General features: G+C 37.0%; 1 protein-coding gene across 8 annotated transcripts in view; it reads right to left on the bottom strand.

Annotated features, from left to right (window-relative positions):
• Positions 1-1,468: 1,468 nt before the first annotated feature.
• EPHA6 (EPH receptor A6) overlaps positions 1,469-15,081 on the bottom strand; it is a 504,987-nt gene continuing 491,374 nt past the window's right edge. For all 8 annotated transcript variants that reach the window (XM_048934207.1, XM_048934201.1, XM_048934203.1 and 5 more), the window contains one exon: positions 1,469-11,617. In XM_048934207.1, coding sequence (XP_048790164.1) covers positions 11,503-11,617 — 115 coding nt within the window. In that variant the 3' untranslated portion in view covers positions 1,469-11,502. The remainder of the gene's footprint in view (positions 11,618-15,081) is intronic.

The raw sequence follows: 15,081 nt of genomic DNA, 5'->3' as shown, positions 1-15,081 counted from the left end.
CGATAGGACTTAAAAGATCGCTCGTGTTCCTCCAGCGTTCAGGTTGATACCCTCCACCGCAGACCTTAATGAGACCCTGCAAGGTCAGGAAGAAATGGATGCTGGGAAGAGCTCAGCAGTTGATCCCATCCTTACTTTTCACAGAAGTAGAGTGCAAGCCAACACCTCAGACCCTTTCAATGCCCTTGCTACAATCTATGATTTCTGTGCTGCCAGATATAAAACGTCTCTTTGGGTTTGTATTTTACTTTTAAACAAAAGCGAAGAGTGAGGGGTAGACAGTACGGTTCTTCCCCTGCATCCCAAAATGTCTGTGCTGTTCCTTGGTTTGAAGAGGCAATTTTCCTTCACAGAACTTCATCCCTCATTGCAATAAACTGTAATCTAGTTTCACCTGTGCTTTCAGACTACTTTTTATCCTAACTGGTGCCTTGGGGAGAGTAGGAGAGTAGGAGTAACAGCTGTTTTGTAGCGATGCGCACAGCCCTTAAAAACCAGCTGCTTAAAAATCTTTCTAGTCGTAACATGCTTCACATTAAACTTGAAAGGTTAAAAATACTGCTGACATGTTGTCTGTTGTTTGGCTTTCTTATTCTCACTGTTGCTTTTATTATTATTAAAGGTCGGGGGTAAACAGCAATTGTGACTTGCCCAAGCTCAGAAGGGTTTTGATTGAATGATGAGATCCCTAATAATGATGAGGTACTCAAGGAAAATCAAGTGATATAAATGTCACATTGAACCTCTGAGTCCAAGCATTTTCCAAAGGCTAATCAGGTAGTGGGGGTGAGTGTGTTAGAAGGGAGTTTCATCTCCTCCTTGTTTTATACCAAAATAAGTCTGTATATAGAACTAGTTCTAAATTCAACAGAGATGAGAATAGCAAAGGCATTTCTGGAGCCAAATCTAAAGTGAAATATTCATTTTTTGTTGCATCCCAAGTAAGAAAACTCTTCCCCTGTAAAATATGCAATATGTAATAGATATTGGACCTATGACATTCATTTTCTGTTAATATACATATAATTCTGTGGGTCTTGTATTGCATAAATATGACATTGTGAAATGAAGGGTTAATTGTCCTCTTGAGGCTATATTCTATTTTCTATGGGACTCTACTTCTCTGAGAATCCCTGTCTCTTACCTTGGTATTACTTACATAATACCACTGTAAAGAGAGTGAACAATAATGCAAAATCTTAATAGCAAATTAAAATCTTTTTAAAATTGAGCTGGATAGTGTTTCTTAAGCAGGGAAGAGTGCTGTTGTTTGAAGCTCTTAAGGTGTACAGTATTTCCTAACGTTGCTAACTGTATATGCATTTTGAAAAAGTGTACATGAGTGTACATGAGAGCGTAAGTGCTCAGTGGTAAGCACAGGAGAGGCCACTATAATTAAGCATTCTTTTGCTGCAGAAAAAAACACAACAACCTGAAGCATCTCAAGTGTTAGAACATATTGCTGGTCCATCTTTATTAGTACACCACCCTGTGTTAAGCAGCTGTTTTTTTCCTTTTTTCTTTTGCATGATCATATATGACAGGCTTCACTGTGTATCAGTATATTAATAACCTAAGGCAAAACAAACACCATTAACTCAAAAATAACCACCAGTACTGTAACTTTTATTTGCTAATAAATATCTTAATAAACAGGCTTACCCCATCTGTAAGACCTGATAATGCCTCTTAGGAAATCATAGAAAAATAAAATACAATAATAATCAGTAACTTGTACTTTGTACAAAAATCTTATTATGTTGCTCAGCAGGTAGCTTTGCCAAACCCCATATTCTTTCTGCAAAGAGATGGTATATGTAATGCAATTCACCTTAAAAACACTCTAATGTTGAGAGCTGAGCATTCTATCACACTATTAACTTGTAGGCATGCCAGCACATGAGAATTTACATGGAACATCGTATTATCATAGGAATAGAATTAAAAAATGGTAACGCCACTTTTCAGAAAATAATAACTTCACTTGTAATGTGAATTCCCCTTGGGTCTGCAAAATCAGTATATTAAGGTTTCTATTTCATGGCTATTCCTGCAACACTGTTATAAACTGGCTAAAAGACAGAAAGAAAAAATGTGCTCGGAGCGTGTGTGGGAGATAAACTGCATGAAAAAAAAAAGGTTGTTCTGAACAGTGGGGCAGTCACAGTACCAGCTATGGAATGTTCAGTCTCTCAGAATTAGTAGATCTTGCCTGCTGTGTGCAATGCGACACAGGTTCAGACTGATGAAGATACAACTCAGAGGCACAGTGCCAAGGTTGCTTTTCTGTGAGATGGATGGTGAAGATTCACTTACAGGTAGTCATCATTATTCAAATATATCTTCGTGAGAATAAAAAAAGCAGCTGAAAAACAACTGTGATCTGGGGTCTTGAAAGAAAGAGTGGTTTCTGGAGGATACGGATAAGGATATGAGATCTGAGCTGAGGCCATGGTTTGTCTGTAAAATGTTTTGCAAGTATGATTATACTGTTAGGTTTGAAGCCATCTACCTTTAAAACTTTGACATGGCTGCTTAAATATACAATGTGTCCATCATCAAATAGTTATTCATATATACACATACACTGATACATTTTATGGCTATGCTAGAACAGCGGACTATGAAGAGCAGTCATATTCAGTTGTGTACAATCTAATTTCACAGAAGAGATCAAAACTCCTTTAATTGATATACGTTTAAAACCAACACAGAGAAATAGAAGCTATCCTGAGAAGACATACTGACCACATTGTGTCCCAAGAGAAATAAAAGCTGATTTTTGGAAGGTAAGCAAATATTTTTCTCATTTTGTTTTTGTTTCTGTTTTTGTTTTTTTTTTCCTTCTCCTGTTGACACTAACTTGGTCAATGAAGTCTGATTTGCCAGAAAACAAGCAATTGCCATTCAGTAAATATAGTTTCATATGATCTTTTTTAAGCCTTTTTTTTTCCTTGTTAAATTGCAGAAGCAATCCTGAGGAGTGCAGAGTACCTGCTTTTGTTACTGAAGTCTATAGGAGTTGTACTGCACCAAACAAGAGCAAGCCTCTTTCGTTAGTCTTTGGGTTTTCAATCATGGCAGCACCATGTATGATGTAACTGATACCATAAGGGAATTTTGACATCGGAACCATGGCCTTAGGTAAGAATAAAAGATACTGAAATACCGATTGAGTCCAATTCTTTCACCATTTAACCAATAAACAACTCTTCCCACTCCTGTCTGAAATAGCTTTCTTCCTCATGGAGGCAAGTCAGAAAAAGAAATGGCTGTAGAAGATATGACATTAAAAACATATATGACCAATTCAAACCTAACTATTTCTTGGGGATAGGCTGATACAGAATCATGCCCATAAGTTTTAAAATGTTTATGTTTATGTGTTGGGTATTTTATAGTAGCATAGTTTTCTTGAAATATAGAATTAATGAAAAAGTCCAGTAAATAGTATGACTAGGAGGGCATTATTTATTTTATTTACTGCTGTGCCGTTAATTAACGGGCAAATATCAGACCTTTACACTGCATTGCACTAGGAATGTGAAACAGAGTTTGTTCAAAGTGGAAAACAGCGAGAACTGCTATCATGAAGGGGAGATCATACTGTATAATGCTGCATGTTAAAGAAGAAAGGAGAGGCAAATCCTGCAGATAGAAGTTGTATTCTTTGATGATGGGGAAGGTGGTTTTATCCTGGATTTAAATCCAGGACTTTGGGAAAATACCCAAGAAAGAAAACCATTTCTATTACAATTCTGTTAGATTACTATGTTTGTTTTACTTACTCCAAACTCAGTGATGGTAACTCATTCCAGATAAAACAGCAAGTGTGTTTTGTATCTTGTTTGCACCACACTGAAGGTAACCATAGTCTTTTTTGACATATTCCTGAGGTAGCAGCATTGTCTTTTAAGATCAGTGCACTCTTTCCCCTTATTAAAGTAGGCCATCCATTCCATGTAAATCTTTGGAAACCCTTGGTCCAAAACCTTACTACAGTCCATTGATAGCTACTTACGGATTTAAGTGATTTTGGCTCATGCCTCAAATGATCAAGCTAATCTCAACCTGGAACTCTGAAGAAAGAAATTAAAACTCGTATAATGTTTTAGTAATACATTTGAATGACAAGACAGCATGCATACTGATAAATGTTGGTTTTCCAACAGCAAATCAATTGTGGCAGTAGTAAAATGCAGAAAGGGAGAATTTATTAGGAAAGCTGAGTCCAACAACAGTCTCTATAAGATAGGGCCTGATCTTACTGACAATGAAGCCAGTATCAAACTCCTAAACCACTACAGAACAGTGCCTATGAAACAATGAAACTAATTCCTCACACAATTACCTAATTGTCTCTGGAATTAATAAAAAATATATATATATTAAAATCCTTCATCAGAATGTGAAAACAATAGGTAATCTAGAGCAAAACCTTCTCAAGACAAAAATGTAATTGTGAAGTTGTCATTTAGTAACTAAAAGAATCTATAGATTTGAAAAATTGGCTACAATTTTTGTCTTTTTCATCTAATCTTATATAGCACTTAATGAGATGGCGATGTAAGTTGTATGAATCAAAGAATTCAGCCTGATAAAAGATGTTCTTGCTTTGCTTTTTCTTTTTTGCTTCTCATTGTCACGTAGAACTCGGTCTGGAAGGAACTGAAAATTTGATGCGTAAGCAGCACTTAGTTGGACAGCTCTCCTTATACTGTTTTTTTAGGCTCTTCTCAAAAAAGCCAATATGCAACAAGAAGAGAAATTAGTCCTTCAGTTATATGTTTAGAAAATAAAACTGTGTCTACTGGAAGTTCTAACCTGAATTATGACAACTGTACTTTTTTTCTTTATCATTGGCTGGACCCTGGAAAACCAGCAAATAGTTTTATTTATTTATTTGGTCACTGCTCTAGGGGACACTCAGAGCCTTTTGCTGAGCTGACACTATGAAAATATTCCCTTTATTGATTCAATGGGCAATTTTTCACAATCAGAAATAAATAACTGGATTCTAATGCAAACGTTCCCCAAATCTGATTTTCCAGATTCTAGCGGTAAGGTTACTCTCCACACAAGGCTCCAGGCACCGCAAAGTTCACAATACAGACAGGTAGATTTCTTTGAGATTTTGAGTTATCATTCCCAGGGTTTTGCCTTATCTATGTGCTTCTTAGCAGTTCTTCACTGAGTTGTCAATAATGAGAAGTATTAGTATTTATGAAGTTGCAATCAGCTTCCATGTTAGAGATGAATATTCCCCAAAACTTGTGTGAAGCAGGAGGTTTTCTCATAGTAACAACAAATATGGTGAACTCTCAAGGGAACCATATGTAGAACTGAATGTAAAAAGGACAAAATTATGTTATCTCATTCTTCCTTACAAATATACTATAAGGGCTTGGATTTGCAAGCATTTTGTGCCTAACCCTGCTCATGTAAATAGTTCAATTTCTAGTCAGCCTCTTTATCTGAATTCAGCCACACAAGCACTGAACTCTTTACATATTCAGGTGTTTCTGAACATGGTACACTGCATACGTTATTTCTGGGACACACGTTTAGTTACCAACTAGTCAAGTACTCTTGGATACTGAGACACAGTTGAAAATTTGGGGCATGAACAAAGCATAACAGGTGAAAGCTTGAAATGCTTCTGACATTGATCTTATTAATACACTTTTCCATATCTTCAGTGCCACGACTTAGCCTTATTAAGTTCAGTTTAATTAGACAGGTATGAAAAATCAGACAATATGTTAACCCCTTGTGGAAGAGAGATGTACTTGTGAAATCTCCTGTGTGAAAGGAGAGTAGGAAATACTGATGTAGAATATTCAAAGAAATTTGCACACAAATAGGATTCACGATGTGAACTGGTGTTATTTCACATATAAAATATGGAAATTTATTTTAACCTACTTATTTTTAGCCTTCTGTTCTTACATTCATCTTTTTTTGTTTTTCCTTTCTAAAATTCAACATATCTTTTTATAGTATATACTGGCAAATCATTACTTACATTCCCTTGAATTTTTCCTCTATTTTCACCTCAAAAGAGTCGATAAAAGATTATTTAAAAGAAAATCATTTATATACTGTTCATCTTTGGTGACTTCAACAGAGGTACTCAAACTTTTTATAAGCATGGACTACATTGAACTAAGAAAGCTTTTTTCTTTCTTTCTTTTTCTTTTCTTCTTTTTTTTTCTGCCTGTGAAGGGAGGAAGAGAGAGGCTGTCATCCATTTTCCAGATAACAAGCCAAGGAAGTTTGGGAAGTTAACAATTTTAAGTGCCAGTGGAGAAGATCAACCCTATTACCATTATTGAGAGCCAGATAATTAATTTATGTACGCTTGAAAAATCTCAGGCATTATGATATACATTATATTTACAATTCTTTATATACACATCCACATATTTTTTATATCCACTATGTACTCAGTATGTCCTAGTCCATAATCTGAGGATCTATATACAACCGTAGCATTCACAGATGAGATGGTAGAAGAGATCTGTGGACTCTAAATACATGGAACTGTTTTTGTGCCATTTCCTTTGTTTTTGTTAGAACTCCTTGGCACGATATAGAAAGTTTTCTTTCACCTTATTCTAACCTTCTTAGATTTTTTTCCCCCTTTTCAGTACTGATTCATTTGTCTCTCTGAGAGATTTCAAGATCACTGTAGTACTTGGTGTTAGCCCAACTTAACAGATCTCTTCCTTATTCTTTCAAAAAAATAGTACTACTAATAAAGAAAAAAAAATATTTTTGCAATTTGCTCAGGAAAGATCAATTACAGTTAGGGAGCAAGGGCATTCCGAAAGAAACCTGTTTAACACAATACAATACTCTTCAACCATGCACAAATGCCATGATAAATGAAGTATTTCAATTTCTAATACTTTTCTTAGAAGATGCAATAGACCAAATTCTTTTCATTAATATTATTTTGTTACTATAAAAGGTGAATCTGCATTGAAAAAGAACTTCATGGAGCTCAGAATTAGGTTCAGCGTATGTATAAAAATGGAAAACGAATAGCGAGTCTTAAATTACAAAAATTAAGTGGTACAGTTTGAATCCTGTGTCAGAATAAACCATCTTCTGACACAGAATGCTTTGTCCAGAGCAATTAAGTTACTTGAATTACTTGCTGAGTGTACTATTTCCAACTGTAAGATAGCCTGATGCTGATGTATTAAAGCATAGCACGCACCTAAGCTTTCATTGGACAGACATTCTGCTGTTACACACTTAATGTCAACATCAGCATTACACATGGTGTCCTCTCTTTTTCAGAGGTTCAGCACGATGACTAGATACAATCAGTGCACAAGATTAAGAACAGATGCCTGGATCTGGTATTAGATATGGAGGTTGGCAGCCACTGCGGCAGGTGGGTTGGAGCTTTATGAACCTTAAGGTCCCTTCCAACCCCAGCCATTCCATGCCCCTATGCTTCCTTCTCTACTTCTATAAGCTGAGTTAGTCATTTTGTCTCAAGTGCTGGTTTGGCACATTTCTTCTCACCCAAAAGTTAATGATTACATCTGTCAGATGACATTTATCACTATGTGAATACTACAAGGGCCCTGTTCTCTTCACTAATTAAATGGAACCTAAGATGACTAGCTCAAATGCACACCTCCAAAGTTAGGTGAGAAAAAATTTCCCCCTAATAGGTCTCGGGGTTCTGAGTTTCCATCAGGTGGGGATGGCCTGAGTTTCCATGTTAGACTGATGACTGACCCACTTGGCTGCAATGAATATCTAAGCTGCTTGTCAGTCAACTTAGGAAGCACAGTGGTTGACATATGATGGACAACTGGGTAGTGCACTTATTGACCAAGAGATGCTAACCCAGTTTTCCTGCCCAGCAGACAAAGGCCCTCATTAAAACTATCTTCTGAAGACTTAACTTGTACCCAGGTAGTGGTAACAGTACAGATGGATTTGTTCTAGATGCATGACTACCACACCTGTTAGAAAAGCCTGCGCATGGATATCACTTGTAAATAACAAGCTTGGAACTATTTCCTTATGTCCACATTTTAATCAATTTTTAGGGGGCTTGTATATCATGCAGTCTTTATTTCATGAATTTTCAATGAGTACTTTTAGTCATGAAACACCGTGCAATGTCGGCCAGATTTTCAAAAGCAGATTTCCAGATTTACTTGAATTTGTTAAATTTAATCAGTAACTGCACACTACGATATACAGGTTAATTAAATGGTATAATTTTCACCTGAAGTAAGTATTCCCTGCAATAAAGAAAGTTGCTTGAATTTCACATTTACACTTGTGGCTTGCACAGAATTCAGCTCACATTTGAAAAAACAATTTGAAAAAAGTTTTTTTGTTCTTGTTTTTGAATGAACAAAAATATAAACAGCCGTAATGGTAGCACTTTCCTTTGTGCTGAATAAAATGGAAGAGTAGGGTTAGAAACATAACAAGAGCGAATCAAATGTTTCCAAAATGGACTAAATGTAAATTTGATCAGAACAACTATTATAAATGTGTCATATTGCACCACCAAAACAAAAAGCACAAACCATATAAACCCCCCAAAAATCCTGCATTTATAATGTTTTTAATAAACGGTCTCATTGAAATCCCTTCTTCTTTTCTTTCTGGTTACCCAAATTCTTATTCATATAAAAAATAGATCTGATTAATAAATGTTTTTATATTGTTATTATATATTATTTGAAAATATATTTTCAGTAGCGTGATAAATTTGGAAATTAATTTCCATGAAGTATAACCAGGTTGTGTTCATGTAATGTACAGCTTTGTGTACGCACTACCAAGAATGAATAAATTTTCAAACAAGAATTTAAAAGTGCACATTTATGGTCTGGTCTAGTTATGAGCAATTTTGAAACTCTATTAACAAATAACAGACTCATATCTCTTCAGTAATAAATTCAAACGTGACAGCCTCCTTTCACAGATGTCACATTAATGGCCATAAAAGCAATGACTGGCATACTAGGAAATGAAATGAAGGATGTTGAAGGAGGGAAGATTTAGGTTGGATGTTAGGGGGAAGTTCTTTACTAGGAGAGTGGTTAGGCCCTGGAACGGGCTGCCCAGGGAGGTTGTGGATGCCCCGTCCTTGGACGTGTTTAAGGCCAGGTTGGACGGAGTCCTGGGCAACCTGATCTGAATGTGTATGTTTGGTGGCCCTGCTAGGCAGGGGGGTTGGAACTACATGATCCTTGGGGTCCCTTCCAACCCGGGTGATTCTGTGATTCTGTGAAATAATAAAGAAAAAACAAATCTTAAATTACTCTGTGATGTTGGTTTTTTAAAAGGCTTAAGGTAGGCATGATTTTATTTCTCTAAGGGCACCCTTGCAAAAAAAAAAAAAAAAAAAAAAAAAAAGTCCTAAAAACTCAGATTTGGAATTGGGGCAGAATGTATCAGTCTGAGGTCAGTGGGACTACCCATGTTGATAAAATTTGTAGCTAAAATAAGACTAGCACTGCCCCTCTTTAAACATGCTTATCAACTTGACATCATAGAACACTGGTGAATACTTACTTTTAGAAAACTTTTTCTTCATTTAAATTTGTTGTTTTGTTGTTTTTGTTTTTTTAACAGAAGAAAGAAAAATTTCTGCAGTTCACTATTTGTATCCATTTAAATTAATGAAATTATTCTAACATAAGGTAACAACAGTGAATCAGGCCTAGCATGTCTTAACTTTGTGAACCAGCTGGAAGCCTAATCTTTTTTGAGTTGCTTTCTGCTTTTCCTTCTTTGCCACCAGCATACAACAGTAGCCTTTCTGAGAGTCAGGAAATACAATTTGATTTACAAGCTGTAAATTAAGCACTAAATATCATTATGATTACATAATGTAGTTAATTCATTTTGATATACAAATATATTATAGTAATTACCCAAATGCGCCATTTAACTGAAGATTTGTAATCTTTAAGTATATTGAAATGCCATGTAACTTGAGAATGTCCTCCAAACTATGCATAAATTAACAAAAACCCAGTTTACATGTGACATGCATGCAGATCTGCGTGTGAATTCTCCAGATCGCAGACATGCGCTCGTGTCCCAATTTCTAGCAGCACATATCTCATGCAAAAGTTTGGAAATGTAGCCCAGCACATCTGTGTAAGTTGCATGAATAAAACATGAAAGCTGTAAATCTTACAGAGGTATAAATATTATGTTAGGCCTTTGCAGCCATTTTTCTTGCATGTAAATATGGCTATTGAAGAGTTCTAAAAGTAATTATCTTTGATATTGTTTCGAAACTTGTACTAAATGAAGATCTGGCCCCCACAGAAACCAGAACTCCATTTCAGCAGTCTGCTTTTCACTTCTAAAAGCAGTTAGAAGTAGACTCAAGGCAACATATTAATACACTGCTGTCCTATGTCTCCTTTTCTGCCTACGTATAATAAAACTGAACACCACAGAGCGTAACTTCCAGCATTAGTTTGTGGCTGTACCATTATCTTCAATTGGATGATGCTACGGCCGATCTGCTCCAGCACCCCACTGATGATTGACCCTCTAAATCTACTACCACTGGTGGAAATGACAGTTCAACTTGTGGAGGCCTACATTTTTGGAACAGAAAACTTTTTGAAGTCTATGTGACCACAGTATAGCAGACAACCATGTTTTACATGTAGTTATGGAAACATTACATCCAGTCTTCCGGTGACAATTTACCATGGAATAGAGGCAAATGCTGACTATTAGAAATAAAATAAAATAAAAAATCTAGGGCTGAATAAATATTTTGACCTTACCTAAAATTTAGAGCATAAAAAGTGTCGAGTGCTAACATAATTCAGAATCAAGGACCTGAAGACTTCAGCCAGATTTCTCACTATCCTCCCAGTTCCAACACAATGAAAATTCACTACATAAAATCATCAGTCATTTTTGCAAACAATGTTCACATTTTGAGGCACCGGCTTACCAGCATTTAAACTATTATAAAGTAATATAACCATAGGACCCATACATTTTGATTTAATTAGAAGATAAAATAAATATTTATGTGAAACTTCTTGATTGCACATTTGGTATTGGAAGTTACATGGTCACAGAACATGAAAGAAGTCAAATACGTTTTGATCTACCAGCAAACTCTAAATACATCGATAAAGAAGCCACACCAGGCCAAACGGATTACTACTTTCCAGTAAGTTTGTGAAAGTTTCCCAAGTACTGTTATACAAAGTTACACATCCATGCTGAGTTGCTGAGTTATTATTCATCAATGTGTAGCAAGTCTTGCAGTAGGTCAGGATTTTATTGGCAGATAACTGACAGAGGAACTATGCAGTGTGATTAAAAATTCCAGTTTGGAAGCATTAACGTAGAAGTACTTTTGGAGTCTAACCAGGAGACTGCAGTTCTTGAAGTTGAGAAAAGCAGAAGGGAAGAATGAGAATATTTTTCGTTTTAGAAATGCTGAGGCACAAAACACAGTTGATTCTAGTACTTTCATACATGAAATCCTTTCTCCTGTATGTGCATCATGTGTAACCGCAAAGTCTGTAAACTGCTGACTATTCGTCTCTGGTGTCCAATGAGTACAACTCCAATTCTTCTAATGTCACTGCAAGATAAAAAGTTTCATCATGGATACAAGTATAGTAAGAACTCTAGCACACAAAAGCATATAAATATACGATGAATTGCTCTGCTTAAGGACAGTTTACTTCCACAAGTGGAACATATGTGAGTGCTGCAGGCACTGAGTTTTCTGTGTCTGTCAATTCCAAATTTTGAACAAGTGCCATTTGAGAAAAAAAATACCATGTAGTCAGAGCACTGCCATTTGTTCTGAAAGTAACAATCTAAAACAGGCTAATAATTTTTAGAGCTTGAGAAAGCACCTTAAAAGTGCGCTCTGATAGCCATTTGTTAGTAATATGTTAGCAGCAAATGTTCCACTCATTATTACGCAGGACCAAGGCTGGTATACTCACTCTTACAGTCCTGAGGTTGAAGGAACTGAAGGTATGCTTCTGATGATCTGGGGAATGATGGTGTTTGGTAGTTCTCTAAACATCCCTAACTACAATACACTGAGGAAGATCACAGAGGTGGCAAGGGCAGGAAGCTTCAATATCATCCTGTCAATTGCACAAACCCCACAGTAGGACATGGCATTGACATTGCACTGTTTAGATAGCCTTAAAAATTGTTTTATGATATAGGTGATAAAGGAGTCCATGGTTGGAGGCATGACCCTTCTGAGCTTCAAATTTGCAGGTTAAGATACTCCATATCCAGCAGATGAAGAGCCACTAGATAGCAGCAACTGCTATATATTTAGGCTTAACATTCTCATGGGGAATAATACACAACACTTAAGACCAGCAGGGACTGTGTAAAAAATAATGAACATCTTAGAAACTAAAAAGAAGCAGCTAGGAGAATAAACTTTTACAGGTGGGGCAGTGATAGAAATGCAGGAACAGTGCATAGTGCTTATCAAGTACAGACTGATACAACTCAGAAAGAAGCCAAGAGCCCAAGAGTCAGAAAGGTTACGTGAAGAGAAAAGAAGTTTTCAAAAAGCTGAAGTTATCTGAGAAAAAAAGAAAAAAGAAAAGAAAAAGAAAGTAGAAAGGATGATAACCTTAGGCAGAGTGCCTGTAAGAGTGCTGTAAGGCAGACAAAACTGCTTGAGGAAAAATCAGCCAAAGTCCCTTAATAATAGAGCTTGTAATAAACTCTTTTTTTTTTGCACAGCATGTCTGTATAGTCTAATTTTGAATGCTGTATAAAAGAGCATCAAGAGACTGACCACTGTCAGGAATGCAAAACCAATTATTTGAGTTGACATTCACTGCAGATGATATTGAGTAACTCACAAGCCAGAGCTGTTATGGGGAATTGTCAGAGGAGCCATCTGAAGTTGAAGTGACTGCAAGAGAAGTTACAGGACAAACTGAAAAAAAAAACAACCAGCAATCCAGAACAAAAAAGTATTTAGTCAAGGCTTTTAAAAAAGATCAAAGATGAAATAGTGACAGCAATGTGAGAAAGAGATTATCAGCACTGTTACTCTTAAAATTTTCTTTGTGCCTAAGACATGAAGAGTGGTGTCAAAATTATTTTGGAGACAAAGCAGAGTTTCCTGGAGAGGTCTGGGAAATGCAGACCTGTGAGTCTAAAATCATTACATGGCACAGTAGAAAATACAATAAAGGATAGAATTATTGAATGCCTGGATAAATGATCTGCTTTGGAAGTGGCACTATGGCTTTTGCAGAGAGAAGTCTTGCTTTATAAAGTTGTTTCCTATGGAGAAATCACCGTGCACATGGTGAAGTCACCACATGCATGGATGAAGATGACCCATCTGATACACCCCTGGATTTCCAAAAGACTTTAGAGAAGTTTCTCATCAAAGGTATATAAGGAAAATGAGCTGTGTCATAAGAAGCACTTTTCATGAATAAATAACCAGGTAGAAGACAGATTAGGAGTAGGTTGTCAAATTTTACAATGGAGTCATCAGCGAGAATCTGCAGGGACCAATGCTAGGATAATGATGAACATTACTGTTCAACAAGTCAGTAAATGGCCTGGAAAAACAGATGAGCAAAGAGGTGAAAGTGTCAGATAGTGAGATTGAATTATTCAGGGTATCAAGGGAAAGGTAAAGAGTTTTATAAGTTCTATAAGACTATGCCATAAAAAAAGTACATGAAATTAAGCATAGGTGAATGTAAAGTGATATGTATGAGAGAAAACCAGTTCTAACTTCATGTGTAAAATTCCTGAATATAAACTGACCGTTACTACTGATAATACAGATAGCCTTAGCATCAGAAATGAGAATGAGTTGATATCAGTAGAAGCCAGTTTTTACACATTACCAGCACTGGGGCTATCATCCAGAGGAGTGCCTTAGGAAATCTTAGATCTTGTATGTGACTTCTGAGTCTCATTATAAGTATTTCGAAGGTGTTTCAGTTTCTTCTCATAACTCAGAAACCTCAATGTTCTTGTCAATAACTGCAGCCATTTACAGTTTTACTCCCACAATATTACTTTGATATTTATAGCTGATACATCCAAAAGAATCCCATTATCCATGCCAAGTGATATTCCTCTGTTTAAGGTAGATAATTCCATACTAGTTGGATTTTTTTTTTCCACTAGTGGTCAGGCTTCCCACATCTGCTGGACCCTGAACCTCTAGGTGAGGATGTGGGAAGTGGAATCTGTTCCACTGTAACAGTGGAACAAGTCTGAGACTTCCTCACACAATTGAAAGCCCGTATCGTCAGATGATAGCCATCCTAGGGTTCTGAGAGAGATGGTTGGTGTGGTAGCCAAGCCACCCTCCATCATATTTGAAAAATTGTGGCTGTCCAGCGAAGTCCCCAGTGACTGGAAAAAGGGAAACATCATTCCTATTTTTAAGAAAGATAGAAAGGAAGACCTGGGGAACCATAGGCCAGTGAGCCTCACCTGTGTGCCTGGGAAGATCATAGAGCAGATCCTTCTAGAAGCTTTGTTAAGGCACATATGAGTCAAAGAGGTGATTCAAGATAGCTAGCATGGCTTCACCAAGGGGAGATCTTGCTTGCCCAATCTGGTGGCCTTCTATGATGGTATGATGGAGTGACAGCATCGATGGACTGGGGAAGGGCAACAGATGTCATCATCCTGGACTTCTGCAAAGCCTTTGATGTGGTCCCTCACTACATCCTGCTCTCTAAATTGGAGAGGTACAGACTTGAGGGCTGGGCTGTTTGGTGGATTAAGAGCTGGTTGTCTGGTCAACAGCCAAAGGGTTGTGATTAATGGTTCTGCATCAGGGTGGAGGCTAGTCACGAGCAGTGTCCCTCAGGGGTCGGTCCTGGAACCGGTGCTCTTCAACATCCTCATCAGTGAGGCAGACAACAGCATCGAGTGCTCCCTCAGCAAGTTTGTAGATAACACCAAGCTGAGCAGTGCAGTTGATACACTAGAAGGAAGGGAAGCCATCCAGAAGGACCTGAACAGGCTGGAGAAGTGGGACCATGTGAATCTAATAAGGTTCAACAAGGCCAAGTGCAG

The sequence above is a fragment of the Lagopus muta genome, chromosome 1, assembly GCF_023343835.1.
Source record: "Lagopus muta isolate bLagMut1 chromosome 1, bLagMut1 primary, whole genome shotgun sequence".
Taxonomy (NCBI): domain Eukaryota; kingdom Metazoa; phylum Chordata; class Aves; order Galliformes; family Phasianidae; genus Lagopus; species Lagopus muta.
The sequence above is the reverse complement of the archived record's forward strand: the minus strand, read 5'-3'. Positions and strand labels throughout refer to the sequence as shown.